This window comes from Dysidea avara, chromosome 2 (assembly GCF_963678975.1).
Source record: "Dysidea avara chromosome 2, odDysAvar1.4, whole genome shotgun sequence".
NCBI lineage: Eukaryota > Metazoa > Porifera > Demospongiae > Dictyoceratida > Dysideidae > Dysidea > Dysidea avara.
In genome coordinates, this window is record NC_089273.1 from 4,965,624 (window position 1) to 4,990,317 (window position 24,694).

Genomic DNA, 24,694 nt, shown 5'->3' on the forward strand with positions numbered 1-24,694 from the left:
TTGTTACCATTGAAAATTTCAAAACCTATAATTATGTACCATTTATTTGCTGGCTTATTCATACCGAGCTTGAACACATTTGTGACTGAGTCTGACAAAATCATGTGTTTGCTTAATATTATGTATCTCCAATTCTGTGTAATCTATAACAATTCTGTCAATTTCAGGGACATCTCCATCAATTTCTATATACACAAGTGGTGAAAATGTAAATAGTTATCATGTCCAAAGAAATATTTACTCAGTTTTAAACTTTGAAATTATGGTCAATATTTAACGGGCCACTGTATAAGACTGATTTTTATCAGACTGGGTAACATTTATTATGTTTCAGTAGCTCAAAAGTTACATGCATTTGCTTACATTGTGGTAAAAGGTAACAATATCATCATCACTTCGCTTGAAACAATTTGCAAATTGGTATGACAAAATTATATGTGTGGACTTGGTGATTAATGGTACACATTGAGCCAAGACCCAACCCAACTTACAGTACAATCATTATAATGTTTGTTGGCTCATCCTTTACATAAACTGATAGTGACCATGTCAACAAAAATCCAAGGGAAGATTTAGGAAGGGGGGAGGGGGAGGTGCATGGGATAATGAAGCACCCCCATGCAAAGTTTTACTTGTGCTAGCTAGACAGCTAGTGGAAGCTACACTACAAGTGCAATTGTATCTTAAGCACACACGGGCAATGAAAAGGTGGAAATGCAAGAAGGGAAAAGTTAATCTTTTCTATTTATAATAATTATATTTCAGAGGTAAAAGCACTAAAATGCTGCTAAAAATGGAGATACTCTAATAGTCAACAGTAGAACATTCACCATTATAACTCTTCTGAGCTATCTGAAACAAAGGAATTATTGTGCTAGTGCATGTGTAAAATTGTGTTTGCTGAAAATGAAAAAGCACACGGGCCAGACTAAAATAAAATTTATTAAGTTTAATGTATCGTGAATCATGTGACATCAGTTCTTCTTGAAAAGCTATAATTATTCTGATAATAACTTTTGTTAGTTGAATATGTAGTAGTACTGTTACAGTGGTTAGAAATAAACCCTTTTGCAATAACTAATTCTAGTGAAAAATAAGCATCTATAACATTAACAGAGCTGCAGTGTTACATTCTGTGGTCAGTGCTATTCTTCATCAATAATATTTTCTATTTTAGAAGAATCAAAATTTGACCACTGTACACAGTAAAATATAAGTAGTGAATACTGTGTGTGGTACAGCTGGAAATTCTTTGACGGTCACTAAAATGTCCAGTAAAATTCACTACATTTGCCGCAGTATTCACTACCCATTTTTAACTTGTTTTATCCCTACTACCTGTATGTTGCATTTGAAAGTGCATTATTAATACAATTATAGGCTCAAGACCTTGAGTTTGTCCATATCCCGTTATAGTCCAATAATTATCAAGTCTATATATTCTTAGAATCATTAAGACAGTTGTCTGTCACTACGTAATTTGGGAGGTTTTTCCACGGGTTAATCATATGGTTAAAAAAAATACGTCTGTCTTATTTGTAAATTTGAGAAGGATTTAAACTGTTTAAGTTGTGTCCGATCAGGTCAGCATGTCTTTGTTTAGGAAGAACATCACTCACAGTACTAGTATTCAATAATTTGCATGTGGCAATTAACTCTTCTCTCTTTCTTCTACCATACAGGGAATGTAACTTTAAACAGGCTGTAGGACCACGTGTCCTATAGACCTTCAGCACTTGTGCTGTAAAGCCTTAATAAATTATAACAAAAAATAATAAGCCAAGCTGCTGTAGTCTAGATTCATTGGGAAGATTTGCAAGTTCTGGAACTAAACTAGTGGCACAGTGCTGTGTATGATTACAATAAATTTATAATAAATTAAAGTTCTTTTCAACATAAGGTACAGTAATGCATACATAACATTTTTACAAACTAAAGCTACACAGTTATCTCAAAATGAATTAGATGATGCTGAAAGTTAGCTGCTACAAACTTTTGGCTTGATTTTCAATTCTATGGATGACAGGCGATACCACACATTGTTAAACCATATAGAGCGTACATGTTGATACACTCCATTGGGATATATTAGAGAACAGCTATTGAACCACCATCCACCACCATTACCAAGGTCAATAGTGTTTTGACTAGGCACTGCACAATTTGCTCTGTTACTAATAATGATGCTCTGTAGGAAAGATTTGGATGCTCCAATGTGATAATACAGCATATGCAGCCATGGTTCATCTGTTCCTTGGAGAATGATAATATAGAAGTCAGAATTTATTATTATTATTTATTATTATTATTAGCATTATTACTAGGACCGCGTCACATAGAACCAAGTACATACACCAACGTTGCAACCTACCCATTGGGCAAGTATAAACAGTGCCATAGGAAACACTCAGAGCAGTGTGCATGTACTTGTGGAAATGATACATATGCATACATACACAGGCAAGGGAGTTTAACTGGCATCAGAAAACCACAATACTAAAACACAACCTACACAAAAAACCAAGTTAAGTTAGCTACATTGAAAGTACCTATATATTGTAGATGTGACGTGTCTCTGAAGATGACTCAGCAGTGAAGTAAGGCTATGCAGAATAAGGGATATGGTGAAGGCACAATTAGCAATTGATCCCAATCAAGCCAATATGGCACAACAGACTCTGTTGTAACTAAAGGCCACTGGTGATGTACCTCTATATCAGCGGTGTGGCATTGGCACAGTGATCACAGTCTATAATATTATGCATACAGCTATGCACAACATACAGGAGATAGTTACACATTGTTGTATATGCAGCACTGCATCAGCTTCTTGGTTAGCTATTACAGACTCACAGTAGACTAGTAGTTAAGCCGAGTGGAAAATAATTCCAGCCGCCAGCAAGCCAGATGAAGGTGCCGGATAATGAAAATAATTCCAGCCGCTAGCAAGCCAGACGAAGGATGAAGATGTAGACCTATAATACAACTACCAGTACAAGTATTATATTACTCATTACCTTGCTGTTCCAGCTGGTTGTTTATGAGCACATCAGCTGGTATCCCAACTGGTCATTCACTGCATGACGCTTGGAGCGCATATCCTACACACAAAATACACAGTTACAAATATTTAAACATACTTGTAATGTTGTTGCTTACCAGTAAAGTGGCGCCTGGCCTCTCCGCAGACGTTTACTAATCTTCTTGTTCGAGCAATCTGTAATTAACAAGGGCGTGGTGCCGGGCGTTATATAGAATTACATGTACGGTAAAGTCATCAACATGAACAGGCCTACTTATTATACGGTTGTGCCTTCATTCACAGGCGAATCTATCCCCGCTTAGTTCATGTCTCTAGGCATCGTAGTTTTCTCAAACATTATTTATTATTTATTCATTCATTATTAATGACGTAATTTTACCGCATTTCGTATTATTCTTAGTACTTGGTTGTATAACTAGGACCGCGTCACATACAACCAAGCCCCCTGGGTGAGGCTATTAGGAGGTGAAGGCACGATTCCCAAATCAACTCAATATGTCACAGTAGTGACAGATACAACACAATAGTGGCATCGTAACTAAAAGGCCACCAGTAGCTAAGTGCCAGTACATCATTGGTGTGGTAATGGCACAGTGATGTGTACTAAGTATATGCATACACAACCTACAGGAGATGCACAATACTGTAGGAGTATACAAGCCAGGTGAACCAGTTAAAGGAAGACAGACAAGCCAGCCAGCCAGAGCCTAGTAAGCTAGGTAAAGGAAAAATGTACAATAATACAAGAAAACATTTAAAACATACCACACTCTTTACAATACATTAGTAGTACAAACAGAGAACTAAACCAACCAGAGCCTAGCAAGCCAGAAAACATATAAAATACAAGACATATGTACATTACAATACAAACAAACATACCTGTCCTTGTGCAGCTGGCATCTCAAACCTATTCAGGTGTCCTGCAGCCATAGATACAAGGAGCACATCCACTGGCAGCTGGCATGGCGACTTGAGACTTAGTGTGTCCGCTGGCAACACTTTCAAACACAATTGAACAACAATTCACTCGTCTAAATAGCCATTTGAATCTGCTCGATTGGTAGTGGGTATATCACGTGCTGTTTTGATCGGCATTAAATAGAATTGTCGTACGTTTCTATCACCTCAACGGAAACATTCACCCATTATACGATTATCTCTTCATACAACATGGATTCTATTTCCGGTAAGTGCGAAGCCTTAGACCTCGTAGTTTTCTCAAACATTGTTTATTAATTATTTATTTATTTATTTGTTTCATTCATTATTAATGACGTAATTTTAACCGCATTTCGTATCATTCTTAGTACTTGGTTGTATAATTAGCACTTTACAGTGACCATCACTGAAGGTATGAATACGTGATATACATATAGAAATAGTCCATAGCTGGTACCATTCAGGGGCGGATCCAGGGGGGGGGGTTTGGGGGCTGAAGTTCCCTCCCTTCATATTTAGGCTTTACTTGATCAATATGCTGAGTATTGTAATGAAATTTGTCTTAGCATAATTATATGATCACTAATAATACAAATACTCATAAAACCACCTTATAAACATCTTTCCAAGATATTATCAGTGGATTTATGCTAAAGTTTATGCAACAAGGACCCGAATCAGCATTGGAGGTGTACAAGATCGAGATACTCTAATAGAGCAGTCAGCTAACTACTCTAATAGAACATTCACTGGAAACATGTAGTTGGTTCTGTTATGGAATTTTTCCAAATCTGCCTGCACCTATACATACAATGAAGTGCATTGGTCTGTTTAAAGGGCTTCATTTATCTACTTGTGTAGTTAATATGTATGGCAATACTTAATTCAGGCAGGGCCGCCCACAGGGGGGGGGGGGGGCAACTGGGGCATTTTGCCCCGGGCCCCAGCCTGAAAGGGGCCCCAGGAGGCCCCACGAAGGGCCCCCTGAATACCTGTTTAAAAGATCGATATACTCTAATAGAGCAGTCAGATCTAAATACTCTAATAGAGCAGTCATAGTATTCTTCAGAGGAGCAGTGTAACAAGCTTATAGATAAGGAGATATGGTTGGTGATGGGTAGTTATTGTCATTGCCAGCAGGTTGTGACCTTTTTTTTTTTTTTTGGTCTTCACCTTACAACTTGGGTGAAGGGCCCCACTTTAACTCTTTACCCTGGGCCCCTTAATTTCTCTGGGCGGCCCTGAATTCAGGTACACCATTTCCATTGAAAATGCTCTCAGATTCAATCTTATATTGTTCAAATTTCAAAACTTACCGATTTCAACATTATTATTCTAGCATGCACCTATTCAGTGTTGTGCAATTGTGAGAGGAGTGCATCATGTACTTGGTTGTCTGTACCTACCCAAGCTTTTCCATGAGCAAAATGCTTCAGAGAGTCATACCTATAATCTAAAGGCAGTATATAAAATATCTACAGGCAGAAAATATTATGAATTTTATGTGGAAATGTCTCCAAATTGCAGTATTTTAGCAACTATCTTTCAAAATTTTCCTTGGGGGGGCATGCCCCCAGACCCCCCTAGTTCCAGCATGCTTTGCACACCTCTACCCAAGAGATCAGACCTTGAGGTAGCCCCCCCCCCCCCCCCCCCCCATTATAAATCCTAGATCCACCCCTGCCATTATTGATTACTTGGAGCTCAGCATTCTACAGCAGTGAAATTTACTAATAGTGTACTGCGGCTAGGAATATGCCTCAAAGCCATTAAAACCCTTTGAATGTAGCATTTTCAGTCATTTTTTTTACTGCCAGGCTGAGGATCATGTCTGAGCAGTGAAATTTACTAATATAGTGTACTGCTGCTAGGAATATGCTTCAAAGCCATTAAAAACCCTTGAATGTAGCATTTCAGTCATTTTTTTTACTGCCAGGCTGAGGATCATGTCTTCACAAACAAATTCATACCTGTATCTGTTTGTGGCTACTAAAGGTAAATGGATTTGATATAATTACAATGATGGACTGTTAGCAGCTACTATGCAGTTCTTTTGTGGTTCAAAATATATATTAAAATTATCAGCAATGTATGTATATGACAGTAATAGCCATGCTTGCATGCATGGCTTTTAACAAAAAACAACAACAAAGTTAAAATCTTTCCTGCAAGGCAAAGTTCCCAGTTGTTACTAACAGTTGTTACTTTAAGCCACTAAATGTACATAACAAATTAACGCTATTAAAATAATATTGTGGTGGATACCCAGCACACAAATTCATAGAGTAGGTTACTATGCTGCACATCAGTGCCAGCTTTGAAGAGCTTTTACTCTGCTTTACATATCTGTACCAATTGTGAACATTTGGCACTTTTAAAACACAAGTTGGGCACAAATCACAAAGTTGCAGGGTTACCAAGCTAGTGCTGCAGCACCTTAGACCCTCTAATTGAGATAATCATTCACTTTTTGATAAAAGCACCAAATTTCTTATGGGGTTTGTAGCACATGTACTAAATGATTTTAGAAGAGGAGGCATGTAAAAGTCCTTTGGTATATACCCCATTTTTTGAACCTTGTTAATAAAACTATTTGTTTATATACATGGAAAACAATCAATATCCTATTAGTTTAAAAGCTGGATCTAGTATTAGACCAGCACAAAGCCTGCAGCTACAACAAATGGTCCATTAAAATGCCAGATGAAACAAATTGTTTTCTCAGCCTGGCAGTATAAAGAATGACTGAAAATGTTACATTCAAGGGGTTTTATTAAAGTTTTGCATTTCCAATGCAAACAGTTCAGTAGTATCATGCACAAGGATCATCCTGATTTGTACCATTTCTTTATTTGAAATTGTGTAACAAAAGATATTGAATGATGAAGTTTTAATTGGTTGCAGGTGGACATAAAATCATTGGAATATCAGAGTATTATACCAAGCAACAAGTTATCTCTATAATACTAATCAGCATTGCGAGGATAATTGCTTGATTTATGCAGATGTACTTTAAAATTTGTAGGGAAAGCAGTCCTTTATTGCCCAAAGAGTGCTTTTATTGTATTGATTAAAGCACTCTTTGCGGTGCAATAAAGCACTCTTTGTGGGAAATAAAGCACAGTTTCCCACGTGCTCTAGTGCAGGGCAATAGTGATGCTCACGCCAGTACAACTAATCACCCAAGCCAGTGCAGGCTGATATCCCGTGCCGTGCTAAGTGGTCAATCACCCCAGCCAATACAAGTTTTACCATTGGATTGCTTTTATAGACATATCTAAATACTTCGATGATGGGTGGGAGAAGGTAACGTTGCAGTTACGTTTGTTAATGTAAACGGACAAGTCCTGGAGATATCACGGAAATACTTCACCATGTGCCACAATAGAATCGATTGTGGGTTGTGACCAAAACCTGCCAAAATATATGCAATGAATGTCTACCATACCAAACTATGGTGAACTACGAGTGAATTACTTTGCTAATCTAGTTTGTGTGCATTCAGGCTGCTAACAATTTGTGCAATACGTGTTAATGAATCTTAGTGTATGGCTGCAAGCTACCACTAGAAAGTTCCATAAATCATTTAAAGCATTTTGCCTCATGCTTTACTAGCATCTTGGCTGCATGCCTCGTGCTTTATTTTTCATATAACACTCACGGCAATGCTTTAACATATGTGACTGGGCCTGCGAAAATAGGGCATGTGGGCACATGATTTTTGCCTACTCTTTCAAACTTCCTTGGCTCATAACTTTTTATACCAAAATGCTATGGCAATGAAACGTTTAGCACTTAGTCAGAATTTAATTAGCTTTATGATGCAAGTTACAGAATGCAAATATTCTTTTTCAATACTGAGTTACGACCTTTAGTGTGACAGGGTGTAGTTTGTGCCCACATGCCCTGTTTTCGCAGGCCCGGTCACATATATATATACATAATGCATGCTGTTATGTACATAAACAAGCACCTGGATATTCCAATAACAGCACTAAAAATGTCCAACAAAATTAATTTTACTTTTGACATTCAATTGAAACCTGTGTGCCTTAGTTAGCAATTTTATGCAGACAAACAGTTGCTTGTGTACTTATATTTCGTGACACATTAGTTGTGCCTGAATTGCAAGAACACTGAGTACACACTCTTTTAATACTTACTCATAATTTATACTGCAAAGGGTTTTCCTACCATTGCATGTATGTAAATAAAACGATACACATAAAAGTTATACAATATAGTTATGATGTGAATGTATTGTGTACAGCTACAGGGTATATGCATACACATGTATAGTTACATTAAGAACACTGCATGTTACTGTGGGACAGTAGCAATTCTAGTATTAATCAAAATGTTGTTAGCAGTAAGGCCTGGTGTTTCACCATGTAAGTCAAACTCAAGTTCTACACCAGGACGAAAAACCAAACAGAAGGAAGAACCACCATAGTGAAACATTCCTGTCTGTTGACCCTTTTGTACCTTCTGTCCTTCAGCAATTGTGATTTCACAAGAAGACACGTCCATCATGCCAACAGCCATAAAGCACATTAAGCCAATGTAAGGATTATCAGCTTTAATAAACATCAATGCTCTGGTATGCACATTTGCAAGGTAATGCTGTAAAACAGGTGGGTTAGTAAGATTTTCATAGCCATCTATCAGAGGTAAGGAATAGTACGTGCCATCTTCAACATATGCTTTAACAATTTTGCCATTAACTGGGCTATGCCAACGGTGATAGGTATTGGCATTCAGAAAGCCTTGGTACACAGTGCCTCCCACAAATCTGTCTGTAAGTGAGTCATCAGCAAGCATTAATTTTATATTGTATGGGGTCCCTTTTATCCAAAATGTACCATGTTTTGTGACATTGCTTTCAATTCTAAATGGTGCTGCCTCACATGGATTAACAATAACTTTGTTATCATCCGGATAAGCAACAGGACGAGCGTGGGGTCGAAATTGTCTGGTGAAGAAATCATCCCATGAAGTAAATCCACAGTGTGGCTTGCTAGGATCACACATGAAATCTCTTTCAAAATTTCCTCCCATCCAGTCCATAGCTCTTGTGCTAAACCATCCATTGGTTGTCAGAACATAACATGACTCTGGTGACCGTAGAAAGTTTGACCAAACATTCAAGATGCTTTTAATATGATGATTTACTGTAGCATTTAAAAAGGCAGCATGCCCACTAACTGTTTCCAGTGGTCTGGATAATATTGCAGTGATTGGAAAAATTGCCATGAAATTATCATTGTATTCAGGAGCTTTTGTTAGAATGTGGTCAAGAAGTTGAATCATATGATAGTAATCTTTGACTTGGTTCGGAGCCTTGTATTTTCCTGGCTTTTCTATAAACATTTGAGTAAAGTGCATTGTTAGTTCAGCACTACTTTCTATAGCATCCCTGAAGCTTTCAACAACTGGATGGAACTTGTAGTTTCTCCCATCAGGTGGCATACTTTTAGTAAGCTCTTCTATCCACTGTTGTGACCATTGGTCAAGAAGAATGTTCCTAAAAGGTGACTCTTCTATTTCAGTCTGCATTGCATCCACTATAAATGTAGCTACAGACAAAACAGCATTTTTAGATAACTAAATGTTTAGTGCATGCACAACTATAGTGTACATTAGGGACCATGGAGTATTTCAGTACCAGCCTCACAATAACTTCATGGTTCCTTGGCAGCATTGGCAGCTAAGGTATATCCATGGAAGGCCATTTGTTACAAAATGATTATCTTATGTTCAATGAATTATTTGATATGTTCAATCATATGTTCAATAAATCATTTGGTATATTCATTGAATCATTTGGTATAATAAATAATTTGATTACTCGATTTATTTTGTTTTTATGGTTGCAGCTAACACTAAAATAATTATTGTGTGTTTACGTATTGTTATCATAATTTTTAGTATCTGTACAGATCACAAGACTCCTAGAGTCATGAGATCAAGTTTAACTGGTTACAGCTGTGATTGTGAAATGTAAGTTGCTGGTAAACCAAGGGTTGAATGATGTAAGATTAAACATTCTTTGTGTGTACCTACACATAATTATTACATCTATTCATCACTGAAGCCAATTTAAGATGGGTCAATTAACACATTGTCAACCATGCTCATGCTTTGATTAATCTAGCTAGCATGTATGTAACTAGCTATAGACCATGTGCATGCATGCCAAGGCGCGGAACTTTATTAATATCATTAAAATAACGCATCCACCATTTTTTGAGGGAGAAATACGTATGCATTCTATGCCTAGGAAACTTTTTTTAATGCTACTGAATACGAAGGAATCATACTGAAAGTAGGCATTCCAGTATCCGAGATTTTCTAATAAAAAAATTTCTCCGTATATTCCCCAATAGAACCCTGGCACAAAACAACAACTCGCGTTTAACTTGGGATTGCTCCGTAGTCCGAACTCCAATGAAGATAAAAATCGCTATGAGGTTTGTCCACACGCTGATCATGATGAAAATCTTAGTTTTGTCGGGCGCGTTACATATAAGTAAGTTTTGTGTTGTTTTGTAATCTTTTTAAGCCTTGTAATGTACTATGTAGAATACTTTAAAATTTAAAAAAAACTTAGTGTCGGGTGGAAGGTAGTCACTGGTGCTTACTTTAAAGTACGTAGTTACTTTGCTCGGGTTAGCGATTTTCAGCTCCAGAGCAATTTTCTGATGGCTATGTCATCAGCTCAATAATACAAACCACTTCAAAGAGTCAGCATAACAATGCCATAATTGAAACCACAGCTCCACCTTAGGTATTGTTGCATCATTGTGGCACCTCCACTTTAGTTGTTTACCTTTATAAGTTGTTAACTTGATGTTTTTACTTACTTGAGATAGCCTCTTGCCTGTGGGTATGCACCATTGTATTGAGAAGTGTGCAGTAGGTGAAACATATTTGCTCACTACAAAGCATACAAAGATCGCTGAGATCCGATAACATCTGAAGTTACTCTCATTATATGTACAAACTTGCAGCTAGAAGCAACTGCAGTTTCAAAACAGTCCAGATTGCTAGATAGTCTCCTGATTCAATTGTGCCATTTTTCCCTTTAAAATGTATGGGGAGCCCCGGAGAAAAAATGTACCTTTTTTCAGTTTTAAAGCACTGTGCATGCCAAAGTAGCTAATTCCAACCCAACAAACTATATATTTCTGAGATCAAAAATCAATACTCTACCTATTGAGCATATAAAAAGACCATTCAGTTTCCCAAAATTTAAAAATCGGGCTGGAATGCCTACTGAAAGATAGAGGAGCACTGGTATAAAGTAAGTTACTAGGTAAAAGTATTCTATAACATACTTGCGGCATGCAAATTATTCCGCTCTGGAAAGGTTTTTGCAATAGAACGATCCATAGTTTTCAGTGCCCTCACTTTACTCGTAAACTATCGTGAAACTTGAAGCCGTGGCAACTTTTTTTTCCTGACAACACCTCAAGGTCTGTAGGCTTAAATGGTAAGTAGCTCAGAAAAAAAATGGTAAGGTAAGTGCGCCTAACTCCGGACAGTTTTTGCTTTTGGTGCTCTATCTCCGCCATGCAAGCGAATTACTTAAACCTTAAAATAATTATAGTGATAATTAAAGCCTATCCTATGGTTATCAGTCCTACAAGTTTCATCAAAGCATTTCCACCCATCAAGGAGCCACGCTCCAAAATTCAACTATAGTGTGCATTTGTAAATTTTGCGCATGCTCCTAACTCTGGACACTTCTTATCACACCTGATACAGCACTTCCGAAGTTGATTTCGAATTTTAAACACCGCCACGTTAAACTTGTATCTATTGCCCATTTCATACTCGATTTTGAGAGTCATAGTACCTTTCGTGCCGAGTTGTGGGTATTTCAAATCTAGGTGTATTTACATTTCAATGTATTTCAATGTCATTCAGGTACAGTATGAAAATGTACTGTTTGTTCAATTAGAATTTTAAAAATAAAACTGATTCTACAAAAACCTGTTAATTTTAGCAACTCTTATATGCTCACCTGCATAGCACGTATATCATAAAGGGGGTGGGTGGGTGGGAGGGTGCGGAGAGGAGGGGTGGTGGGCCGCCCACGCACAAGAAGTGGTTGACAGTGAAAAAACAGTCTATAAGTATCATACAACTGTTTAAATATATACGTTCTTTGATATTGTATATGCATTAGTTTGTCAGTGATAGTTATAAATGGCGAAAATAATGTAATGAATTTCCCGCCCATGCCCACGCCCAATTTGCGCCTTTGTTAAAATGGCCTTGCTCAAAGACGATTAAATGTCTATGACATAGTTTTCTGTATAAATACTTTGGTTTGTTTATCATGCTGTAATATTGTGCTGCTGTGTTATGCTATAATAATATTAATGCTTATATTATTTAATGATGTTTGTTTCTATTACTTTAGTGCACGGTGGGAGGTGGAAGCGTCCATGATGACGATTGGGCAATGTGCAAATAAGGTCAGTGTATGCTTTGTAAAAAGAAGCCCACGTAGCTGTGCAGGGCTCATCTTCTGTACAGATCAGCTTCTGTATAGTCTTTCATTATTTTATTTTTCCCGATGGGTTGCCAACGCCCACGCAAAGCATCCAAATGGCGTGTACGAGACTCCCAATCTTTATGCATTTTTAAAAGCATTTAGTGAGATTGCTAACTAGTAACTACCTGTACAGTTGTTGATCTACATATTGTTCTAGTTATTCATGATCGATCATTGTCTACTTTGTTAAACTCACTTTCTCCATTATTTTTACATGATTTTGGATTTAGGATTTGGTTTCTAATGTATTTGTGTATTTCTGATTGGATTTCTCACATAGCATACAAGAGTCCCAAGGCATTGGCTACCCCTCGCTTTTTACCAAAAGCCAAGTTCATTTCTAGTTGACAAAGATAGTGTGACCATCTAATTATGATATTACAATCTAAATTAAATTCTTGATCACAGATACACATTTCCCTTGTTGCTATATGTGGCGCACCACAAAATTAACCAATGTAAACAACCATTACCATACCTTGTAGTGTGTGTGTGTGTGTGTGTGTGTGTGTGTGTGTGTGTGTGTGTGTGTGTGTGTGTGTGTGTGTGTGTAGTGTATGTGTGTGTAGTGTGTGTAGTGTGTGCGTGATAAAGATTTTTTTATATTCACCAATTTAAATGTGACTGTTTTTTCCACAGGTTTATATGTTGGAGAACTGCAAACAATCCACTTGAAATTTTTATAATGACCATTTTAAAAAAATTTATTTGATTACATGTACAAAATACAAAGATGTATCACGTAATCAAAAAAGTTATTAGCATGATGTACAAGGACTATTGAACATTGAAAAGTTGATGAATTAAACATTCAAGAACGGAATACTTCTCCATTGCAACTCGCCCACGCAATATAGCGCGCGCGTCACCAATAATCAGTGCTCAGCCGGGGTATGCGACTATATATTGGATTGAGATGGTGATTTTTATAAAATTATTTGTACCGTGTAAAACGTTCGTCACGAACGGTATAGCTAGCTGAAGTATTCAAGAAAGGATAGATCTAGCCTGGTATAACCTGGATTCGTTAAAAGTTCGCGCCTGGATTGTTGGGGTGAGCCAATATTTTCATTGCCAATGGTTCTATGTGTAATGTTAAACCCCCTACTTTGTACCATGAAGAAGGCCGTATTAAGCTGTTACATTTTACGTGAAAGTAGATGTCATGCTGGCCATTCCTGCTAGAACCTGGGAAAGGTTTAAAAGTTATCTGACGCTCCATAACAGAGCCTTGAAAACCTGCTTCCAGTGTAGACGCGTGTATCTTGCCAATAAAAAAAATTATTTAAAGTCGCTTAATTGTTGGATATGACAAAATATTTATGCAGCTTCAATAAGACTGGCTCTTACAAAATCGAGTGTTTGTCTGATTGTTTGCGAACGAAACTTGGTACAGTGGTAAGTCATAGCTAGTTGTCCCTCTGCACATAAACGTCTTATTGATATTTTTTTGCTGACTTGGCTGATCAGTATGGCGGCTTACTCGTCCTCTCCTAGCGAATACCGTTTCAAACCGCCATGCATATGCTGGCCTGCTGTTGATGACATATTGCGTCAAGGTTTGAGTAAGTGTTTTAGGCCACTACTTGCCTACGTCTTTGTCATCATTTATAAACTGTGTTAACCGCTCGGTGTTAACTTTATTCAAAATGAGATTAAGATTTCTAAATCCACCTGCAGAAGGATTTTTTACTTGGCTGCTGCCATTTCTGTTTCTTCATCAAGAAGAACTTTCATGGCAAGAGATTGCCCTGAATGGTCTGAAGATGCTTGAATGTTGTCAACTCTATTATTTATTGTAATTACATTTTTCTGTGTGTGTTGCTGTAACTAGTTTTTTCCTTGCCACACCCACTTGTGGGAATTCTATTGCCTTCTCTGTGGTAGTCTGTTTCCGTAGACTCACTCACTCACTTATTTAGCTATAGTTATTTTGTATGTACATTGTCTTTTTTTTGTTCATCACCAATGATGGTTTCTCTCTCTTAAGACAATATGTAGTATACAAACAGGGGCCTAAACTCAGGGTTACTGTACACTGACAACCAAAGAGTGATCAGTGTAGGAGCCCTGGCAAGACTTACATTACTTAATTTACAGTACAAAATTAACTACACAGTAACAAAGTTCAGGTCAAGAGGTCCAATAGATCCCTCTCCGGGGAGGATATCTGTATTAAAATCAGTCAAATAGCTCTTTGAGTTTGGGAATAAGCAGTGATTATCAAATTTTTTTTTGATAATTTGCCACACACGGCAATAAATAAGGCTACTCCAAATAAATTCTCTGTTTCCCGTCCTGGACTCAGACATATTTGCATGCTGCGGTCCATTTCCATTATTTCATCATAGTATAGGCAGCTTTTCAAGCCAGTATTTGCCTGCATGGAAATTCAGGGCCAGAGGAGGGAAAATTGAGTTGTTCAGGCCATTGACTATAATGTTGAAATTGCTACTATATACATGCTAATGAGAGAGGAGCTGTTGCACAGTGTGTGAAGCACACTCTGCGAAGTGCGAAGCACAAGCATTCTAGGGGGTTTGGGGGCATGCCCCCAGACGAACTTTTTGAAAATTAGACACTCAGATATGTGATATTTCACTGCTAGCTAGCTATATAAATATGCTCAAGCCTATATCTGTTGTTCTTCAGACTTTCTATACTATGTATAATTGTAGATCTGACATACTGGGGACACAGCATGAAACTTGCTGTATGGTTCATTTAGTTATAGCTAGCAATTAGAAGTTCAAGGGGGGTCTGGACGTGCAACCCCCAAGAGCTGCAGAATTTTTGCAATTTAAAGGTTTGAAAATGCCTTAAAATTTAAAATTGATGCTAACTTTTAAAGTAAAACTAGCTAGCAACTTGCAGCTTTCCCCCCCAAATTTCACAGGGAACCCATGCAGCATGGCCCCCCTTTAGCTAGGCTATAATTACTATACAGTGAATTCACACAGCTACAATAAAAAGCTACACAGCCACAAAAATACAGTATACTACTATACTGGTTTGTATGAAGTGAACGGATCATCACGTAAATATACTGGTGGACAGTCACGAGACCAATCGGTATTCGAAAATGGCGTGATGTGGGTGAGACTGAGAGTTTGCTTGATATCTCGACAGGATGAGTGGGTAGTTGAAGAGGAGTGATTTCTACTCTACATCTCATCCAGATGGCTACCATGTAAATGTATGGGTGTACAGCTTCTTGTCTTGCTGCGGAATGAATCATCTGGTTTGTCACTGCCAGCCCTTCTCCCAGTAAAAGAAACCAAGAGAGACAAGCCAAGGAATGCTAATGACTATTTTATGAAGATTGAATTGTGATATAAGTGTGCTGGTTTAGAATCAAAGAAGGCACCTGTCTTACACGTGATAAATGCCAACTGTCAGCACACATGATACTGTACGTAGAACCCACAATCATTTCTGTACAAAACGATATGAATGCTATGCTGTACTGTAAGGGTGGGGACTATTCTACGGAACGGAACGGAATGATGGACTAAACTACGGAACGGAACGCTTTCTCAAATTGAAGCTTGCAACTTACCATTGCTAAAACTGCCTTTACGAGTTATCAGTGGCACCTCCAGTGGGTGATTAAAGGATCGATTGTGGATTCTTGTTGGTTGTCATTAGTAACGAAGTATTAATTTCGGGATGAGCTGTATCAGTGATGTTCATCCTTGGTTCATCTACTGATATACCAAGAAGGGCACTTTATGTGAGCTGGTTTGCTCATTTTGACTTTAGAAAACAGTCTGGGCCGGCTTTTCAAGTCATATGTCAGTGTACAAATAAAGCAAGCAGGAAGACACTGGTAACAGGAAAGAGCCAGCTGAATTAAAACTTGAAGAATTTTGTGCAGTGTGAGAGGAGCAAATATTTTAGCAGATCGCAAAGGGGCTGCATTCTGCGAACATCACTGAATTGTATGCATGGAGTTATTAACAGCCGGTGCAGTGGACTAATGCTGTATTCAATAGTGAACTGATTTTTTCTGTTGCACAAATTCAAGGATGTGTCTGACTGCTAGCCTTGAATCAGACCAAATGCCAAAACTCCAAGATCAACCAAATCTCAATTATAAGCCTAGCTATGCATGTGGAACCATGCCCATAGCCACCAGGCAAATGTGATTTGGACCAAGATTTGTGTGTAATTTCAATGTATCTAGTCAGACTGGAAATGGAACACTCACATTAATTACATACCACCTAAGAATCCTAGGATTTCTTAAGTGTAACATTTCACATGCTTCACTTCAAACAAAACAGGTTAAATTTGTTCATCTATTTTCAAGTGATTCCCAGTCCAGCTGCATGGTCCATGAAATTACAGTGGGATCTTACAGTGTGGGCTGCTCTGTGTTGGATCTACTCTAGAGTTGAGATTTCAAGGTAGACTGCCAATGTACCGACACTGTTGTAGCATATTTAAATGGAGGACAAATGAATACACTAATGCTAAGTATATAAATTTTTCCTAATTAAATTGATATCCCATTTTGATTTGTACCTCCACTTTGCAACATATTCAAGAACAAGAAGTTACCACCCTTATAATCTCCAACCGCTGTCATTAACTAACCAAGATCTCACCAGTCCTTGTTTTTTCCATCTACAATTTGCTTTGGAACAATAATTATCTAAAGGCTCTAATTCATATTTAGTATTTAAATCTGTAATTCACCTTGTTGTGGTTTTACTAATTTTATTCTTCATTTCATTTGAAGTTGTACAGTATAGGTAAACAAAGATAAATTTTCTCTCCCATCTTATTCTAGGACTGAGAAAAATTTAATTATTTGTATACAGGCTCAAAATTGAGAAAATATAAAGCAAGTGAATTAATATTATACAGTCAGTTTGCTTTTGGATATTTAATGTCTCCAACTGTAACAAAAATTCTATGAATCCATGCATGCATCTCATCGCTGGTTGTCTGAACATTCTGCAAGTGATACCTCACTCAATCAACCATATATTCTGTTTATTAGACTGAATAAAGTCATGATCACCTAACTTTTCCTGTCACCAGTAACTTTCTAGTTAATTTCTCTGTGGATATTACACTCTGAAACTGAAGAAATTGAGTGGTCTTCTAAACTATTTATCTTGTCAAGATCACCAGAAGCAACTGACATCCAATCAGCTACTGTATTGTAGTAACAAAACTTGCCTTGGTCATGCAATAAATGAATTGAAGAGACCTGCTTGATATATCAGGTAGTAGAACAATGCACTGCATGAAACAGCTATTAATATTTTATTATTATCCTATTCTATTTCCTGGAAGTTCCACTGATGAATGCAACTTCAGCAATGATAGCGGCTAGACAAGCTGTAAGTTTTGATTCAGAAAGCATTCCATTCTGTAAAATAGACCCCATCCTGGATTCAACTCACTACTCAGGCTAAGATATCTGACATTATGTAGTCCACTATTCTGTTAATGAATCATTGATGTTCACACAATATAGCCTCCTTGAGGTATCTGAATGTTTGCTCTTCACACACTGCACAAAATTCCTTTAGATTCTGTTTAGCCTGACAGAGTTGAGATCAGCTTGTCACCATACTTGTTTCCTTTGTAGTGTAGCTACATACTGCCAGATTTATGCCTATTAGAAAGGCTGAGCCCCAGATTGTACATTCTAAAGTCAAAGTAAGCAAAAACAACTGCATATTAGCAAGAACAAGTCATGCATTAAGTTCCCTACTTGATACATCCGAAGATAAACAGCAAGAACTCACAATCGATCCTTAAGTTCGTTTTATCTTTCTTGGAGTACGTTTGTTTACCAGCTGGAAGTGCCACCGATAACTTGTACAGCAATGGTAAGCTGCAAGCTTCAATTTGAGAAAGCATTCCGTTCCGTAGTTTAGTCCATCATTCCGTTCCGTTCCGTACCGTAGAATAGACCCCACCGTCGTAAGGTAATTGGAGGTACTATACGTGTAGTTTTGTGCTTTAGTTAGGCTGAGAAACTAGGTAACCACTCGTGTCATGCATTTTCAATAACATCAGTAAAATGGTACGTAGCTACATGTAGATGTGATCGTCCAAACATTGCATGAGAGTAATGTAGTTCGAGCTGGTCAGCTAGTTGGTTCAACTCCAGATTATTGGTCCGGCTCAGGCCCTCGCTCAGGGCTGACCAACCGGACCGTCTCCTCCGGCCTTGCTGAATTGGCAAACCACAAAAAGCTGCATACGTAAAAGCATGCTTAATTAAGCTTGTTCTTTCCCTTTCAGTAAGTTGCAAAATAGCACAAACGTGAAGTCTGTGCCGAACTGCTGACACGAGAGCCGACACTGTTTCAAGGTAGGTGTCAGTATGCAAGAATAGCCAGAAAATAATGGAAGAATACGGAATAATGGAATAATTTAGAGCTGACAGTAACCAGATGCGGGCGGTGACGTGGACGGAAACAGATAATTTATTTAGAGTAGCCGGCCTAACTATCACCTCGTTTAGAAAAACTAGCACGACTTTTAAGCTGATTTTAGGATCACAGCATTATTGTATATGAAGCAGTAGCTAATCACCTAAAATTTCACGTAAATGCTGTAGATAGCTTTGGAGATATGACGCCAAACATTGGAAGTGTCTGGAGTTAGAAACTGTCCAGAATTAGGCGCACTAGTAACCTTACAGATGTTGGGAGCATAGAATTTCCTGGGACCCATTTGAAAGTTGATCTTGCATGGGTAGAACGAAGGGGAACTGAAACAACATCGAATCAGTATGAAAGTAGACTACGTTATAAGTGAATTAGTCTGCAGTGGCAGATTTAGAAGGGTTTCGGTAGTTTCGACAGAAATCCCTTTTCAGAATTTCACTTTAAAAGTGATGCTGGCTGAGTAAGCCATTCTTCTTGTTGTAAATAGCTCTTTATCATAACAGTAACATTTATGATCTATAACTTCTCCATTTAAGACAAACAGTAGTAGCTCATCTGCTCACTCGATATTATTTTTTCAGGCGCTTGTTTCTGCGTGAGTCCAAAATGAGAAAACGAAAGAGAAGAGACCCTGATAAGCACTTAAAGCAAGGAAAAACCATTATCTTTCTTTGATAAGAGAACAAGAGTAATACGAATGTCTAAATGGTAGTACAATAGTGTAGCTACATAGCTAGCTATACTACTTTATGGAGAAATACAATATTTACACCTCCCAGAAACAGTAAGCTGATGCAGCAGGTATGTAAGTGTATAGCCCTTGTGTTACTAAAGATTAATAGATTTATGATCACTACGGATCATGACCTCACTCATAAATATTGTATTACATATAATTATGACAGTACCCAGGGCTAGCTAGCTATTTAATAGTGGTAATTAATTGACAAAACAAAGTTCACGAACAAAGTATAAGAAAAAATTAGGAGTTTTAAACTAATCTAGAGTATATAGGGACAATGTAGTGCTGCTGCAATAAAAGTACAGAATCAAGCTGGATTGGAGTAGTAAGTAATGTCCAGATACTACAATAAGAAGTGAATGTCTCTACGTACTGTGCATTTGATTGTAGAATCTCCCTAGCACAGCAGGGATATTCATAGGCCTAACTGTTGTTTCACAGTATCTGGACATTACAAACAGTACTACTCCAATCCAGCTTGTTTCAGTGCTTTTTATTGCAGCGGTACTACTACTCCAGTTTAATATTTCTAATGTACTTGTTAAAATAAGACTTACTGAAGAGTGTCTAACTTGTAGTGTTAAGGTCACGGTCTGACAGAATCACCACGCGGCCCCTTTAAATGTCACTATGCGTATCCACTAGACTATCCAGTCATCACTAACAGCCAGCTTCACAAATTTAGTGTAGTAAATATAAATATCTCTTTGGCCTCATGAAGAGCACAAATTTCCCAACCGTCATGCGTCTGTAGGAGATGATTCACTACTCAGAGAAGTTTTAACACCACACACTGACAATTGCAACAGGTACAACATATTTATACAGAAACACTTACTAAGCAATACAGTACATTATAATAACCTAGGCAAGATGTGTGCATGAATTCAGTTTATGACGTTGCACTGCATAGGTTGACTTCCTACTTGCATGGCTTCAATTATTCTAACAATGGCTTCTTCACATAGTACAGGTTTTTGTTCTTTAGCTTCAATTAATATAAGTGGTATTTTACAATGCAAGAGCTGGCCAGATGATGTTACTACACCTCTCTCTGTTATAGGTTAGGAATTATTATAAGTGGCACTTAGACCACCTACAAATTGATTGATATATACATCTTATGGTTTAAAACAAATATACAGAAAATAAGAGGCCTAGGCGTAGGGATACAGTTGCCAACGTTCACTCTGCTACATTCAACAACCATGCAGGTCATGATTTACGTCATACTCATGTTGATTATTGAGAATCAAAGTTCGAGACATTAACTGTTCAGAATAAATATTTAGACATTGCCACTCTGGAACACGCTTGTCCTTTATGGAATAGATTGATGTATGGCCTTCCTGAGAAACAGCTGTTCTTCTTTCTACATCCTGGTTGTGATACTCTGTCAACTCCTAAGTATGAACCTGGCTAGGAAGAATCAAAGAACCATCTTTTTATTGATTTTACTGGTTAGGGATAAAAATAGAAGATTGAGCATGTAAGATGAGCAATGATTCTTGATAAAATGGAAGTTAGATAACATCTACTAGGGGTCCCAGTGACTTAATTGAATAAATAATTTAAAGAATACAAAGTAGTACAAGCTAAAGAGGCTCGATGTATTGGCTGCTTACTTGTTCTTTTAAGATAATAAAGAGAATTATATCACAATTGTGTAAGTGAAAACTATAGTAGATTAGTAAAGTGGGTAAGAGTGAAATAGTAGATAGAACAACATATAAAATGTACCACTAACACTATACTGAAATGTGATAATACATTTTACTAAGAATATCGATTAGGTAAAAATCGCTATTATTATTTTTTCATGTAAAATTACAGTAAGCGCCAGAACTCTGCCAATTGTATGCTAATGCATTTACTGAGAATTGTAAAACTGTCATTAAAAATTGTTGAGGTAATAGTTGACATCTGTGTTAGAATAGGCATATCACACAACATAATATTCATAACCAAAATGGATTTTCCATGTAAACACATTACATCTGTCTGTTATAGCCAATAGCTTTTAAAGATGACATTTCTTTTGTGTAGTTTTAGACACTATCCAATATCTATTGTACCATTACATAACATAATAATTATACTACTTTCACATCCATGCGGGTATTATACAACTGTACTAAAAGTTAAAAATTATTGTAGCTATAGTGCTATATAAAACTAATACTGAGAAATTTATACTATTTGAATATATAGTTGTGAAAAAAAAACGACCGATTATTTTGATTATTATCTAAGCATGAATAAATTCTGATATCTTTGTTGGGCAGTAAGGTAAAGCTTGAGAGCTATTTCTATCTCTTCTAAAATGGAATGTTTCAGTATGAAAATGTCACAATCTCAAACTTCTAGGTTAGCTTTATTCATCTGATCACAGCTTACTGCAGTGTTAAAGAATATTCATATAGCATGTTAACAAATCAAATAATGTCATGCCGACCCAATAGTCAAATATCTGAATAATTGTTTTAGCACTAATTGCAGCTGCCACCTTTGACTATAGGTTTACAATTATCAATAAACTGAACCTTGTACAATTATACAAATACACTGTTGTAGGTGTACAGGTGACTGGTAAAGATGTATTGCAGATATGAAGGGTGGGTAAGAGTACTATGGTATATCTGTATGTACATTGGTACAATAATAGGATAAATTGAGACTAAAATCTCACAAAAGAAAAAAAAAGCATGTTTAAAAAAGCTATTGATTATAGCAGACAGACATAATGTTTTTACAAGGAAAATCCATTTAGTAAAGAATATTATGTTGTGGTCACCAGTTAATACACATTAAGTTGTTATGTGATATTGTAACACTGATGTCAATAAAGATTATACTATTAGCAACCACAGGATCAACAGTAATTGTTTTAAAATTTGTTTTTTCACAATTCTTACTAAATACATTAGTGGACACTTGACAGAGTGCTGGCACTTAATGTAATTCTACAACAAACAAAACAAAAATACGTAATTTTAATCTAATTCTTACTTTTCTTGTCTATATCAACTGATTTGTATATAATTATTGTATAATAACTGTGAGATCGATGTCTCTGAAGGTGACCCAGTCAAGAAGTGAAGTTATGCACAACAAGGTGTCATGAAGGCCAGCACAATCATTATGATCCCAAATCAAGGCAATATGGCACAAACTAAAGGCTATCAGAAGTGTGGCACTGTCACGAATCAATTTGGGACTCACTGTGCCACCTGGAAACAAGACTATATAAACACTTGTAAAACAATGAGATGTCAGGATCAATATCAGTGTGGTTCTTATACTTTAGGTGTGACATGTCTCTGAAGATGACTCAGTCATGAACTGAGGCTATGAACAACCAGGTGGTGGCAAAGGTACAACTGGAAAATGATCCCAATCAAGCCAATATGGTCACAATAGACTCTGCTGTAACTAGAGGCCACTGCTATATATGTGCCAGTATATCAGTGGTGTGGCATTAGCACAGTGATCACAGTCTATAATATGCATACACAACATACAGGAGATAGTTACACATCATTGCATATGCAGCAATGCATCAGTTATTGATTGCAGAGTATTGGCAACAGTATAAAAGGTTACAAATAATTTCAGCTATACAGTAGCTAATAAGCAAGGTAAAGGATGAAGCATGGAAAATGTACAATACAAGCAAAACATTTTAACATACTCAGACTATCATTCAGGCACTAATCTTTAATCTTGCTGCTATCCTCTTCCTCTTCTTTGATTTCAACTGCACAACCCTGTGTACTCCGATGATCCTCATCCTACAAACTTTCCAATCTATCACTTTTATAAAGCTCTTCTCATTTACTACTGATCTGCATAGCATAATGCTAACTTTCATCCCATTGATTTTGAGAGTAAGAGGTACTACTGAGGGATAGTATGTACTTTGTCTTTTACTCCAGCGACAGGTTACTAACTGTTAACTATTGTATATTTTGTATTTGTATGCAATTATGCAATTATCATATATGTGTGCACTGTATTTGACACCGTGACAATTTAAAATAAATATATATATATGAACACCCTCAGGCTCACCCCTACATGCTTTGGAATCTGAATGATTATGTGGTATGTTTATTCCACTGGTGTCAGCCATTAACAACCTCAGGATTAACAACAATTTTTACTGACAATTTTACAATTCTTAGTAAATGCATTAGCAGACCATTAACCACATAAATGTATCATGATCAGGATTGCTAAGGCTTTACAGCCTTAAATTTACACAGGTAAACATCACAGACACACAGTACTATGACAACACTATAGTATAGCATCATTTCTCAAAATTCATTCAATGGGACATATTAGAGTAGCTAATTTCAAGTTGGTAATGGTATACAATCAGTATACAGTAATTACATGGATTGTTGTTTGTTAGACATTAATGTGCTTGGTTTCATAACAGAAGTGTGGAAGTGTGTCTGTAATAAATTTTGCACAGTCACCAGTAGCAATGGCTTGAAAATACACAGTGACATCACCATGACATGGCTATGCCATCTACCTTGTTATTACATCATGTGAATTTTATACACATAACTACTGTGTGAACACTCTTGGACAGATTCTTAGGTGCATGAGTTCTATATACATTTCGTTCACTTTGACTGGTATAGGTAGTCTTTATAACCTTTCATTTAGGCTAAAGACTCCATAATGACCTACTTGGCCATTTTATGTTGATATATAACTATATAATAGTTTGTGCACCCCCACTGCCACCTATGGTGATATGCCTATATTATAGATACAGTACTGTTGTGAAAATGGTGCTCAAAACCATGGCTATATTGCTAGCTTGCTATGGATTAAACAATACCGTTGGCTGCATTCACGGGGAAAATATCAAACTTGTATAGCTTTGTCCTTCCCATCCACCTATATTGGATTAAAATGCATAATTTTGTATATCTCACAATATATCAGTGTTCTTTCCAACATAATTATAT

General features: G+C 37.0%; 1 protein-coding gene and 1 long non-coding RNA gene across 2 annotated transcripts in view; both read right to left on the reverse strand.

Annotated features, from left to right (window-relative positions):
• Positions 1 to 1,889: 1,889 nt before the first annotated feature.
• LOC136242623 (uncharacterized) lies at positions 1,890 to 3,910 on the reverse strand. The gene is made up of 3 exons (XR_010694590.1): positions 3,160 to 3,910; positions 3,018 to 3,101; positions 1,890 to 2,253 (listed from the first exon to the last, which is right to left on the reverse strand). It is a non-coding gene; the product is annotated as an uncharacterized lncRNA (long non-coding RNA).
• A 4,344-nt stretch (positions 3,911 to 8,254) lies between these two features.
• LOC136246481 (uncharacterized) overlaps positions 8,255 to 24,694 on the reverse strand; it is a 126,444-nt gene continuing 110,004 nt past the window's right edge. Inside the window, exon 2 of the mRNA XM_066037959.1 lies at positions 8,255 to 9,561. Within this exon, the coding sequence (XP_065894031.1) occupies positions 8,306 to 9,541 (1,236 nt within the window). The 5' untranslated portion in view covers positions 9,542 to 9,561 and the 3' untranslated portion in view covers positions 8,255 to 8,305. The remainder of the gene's footprint in view (positions 9,562 to 24,694) is intronic.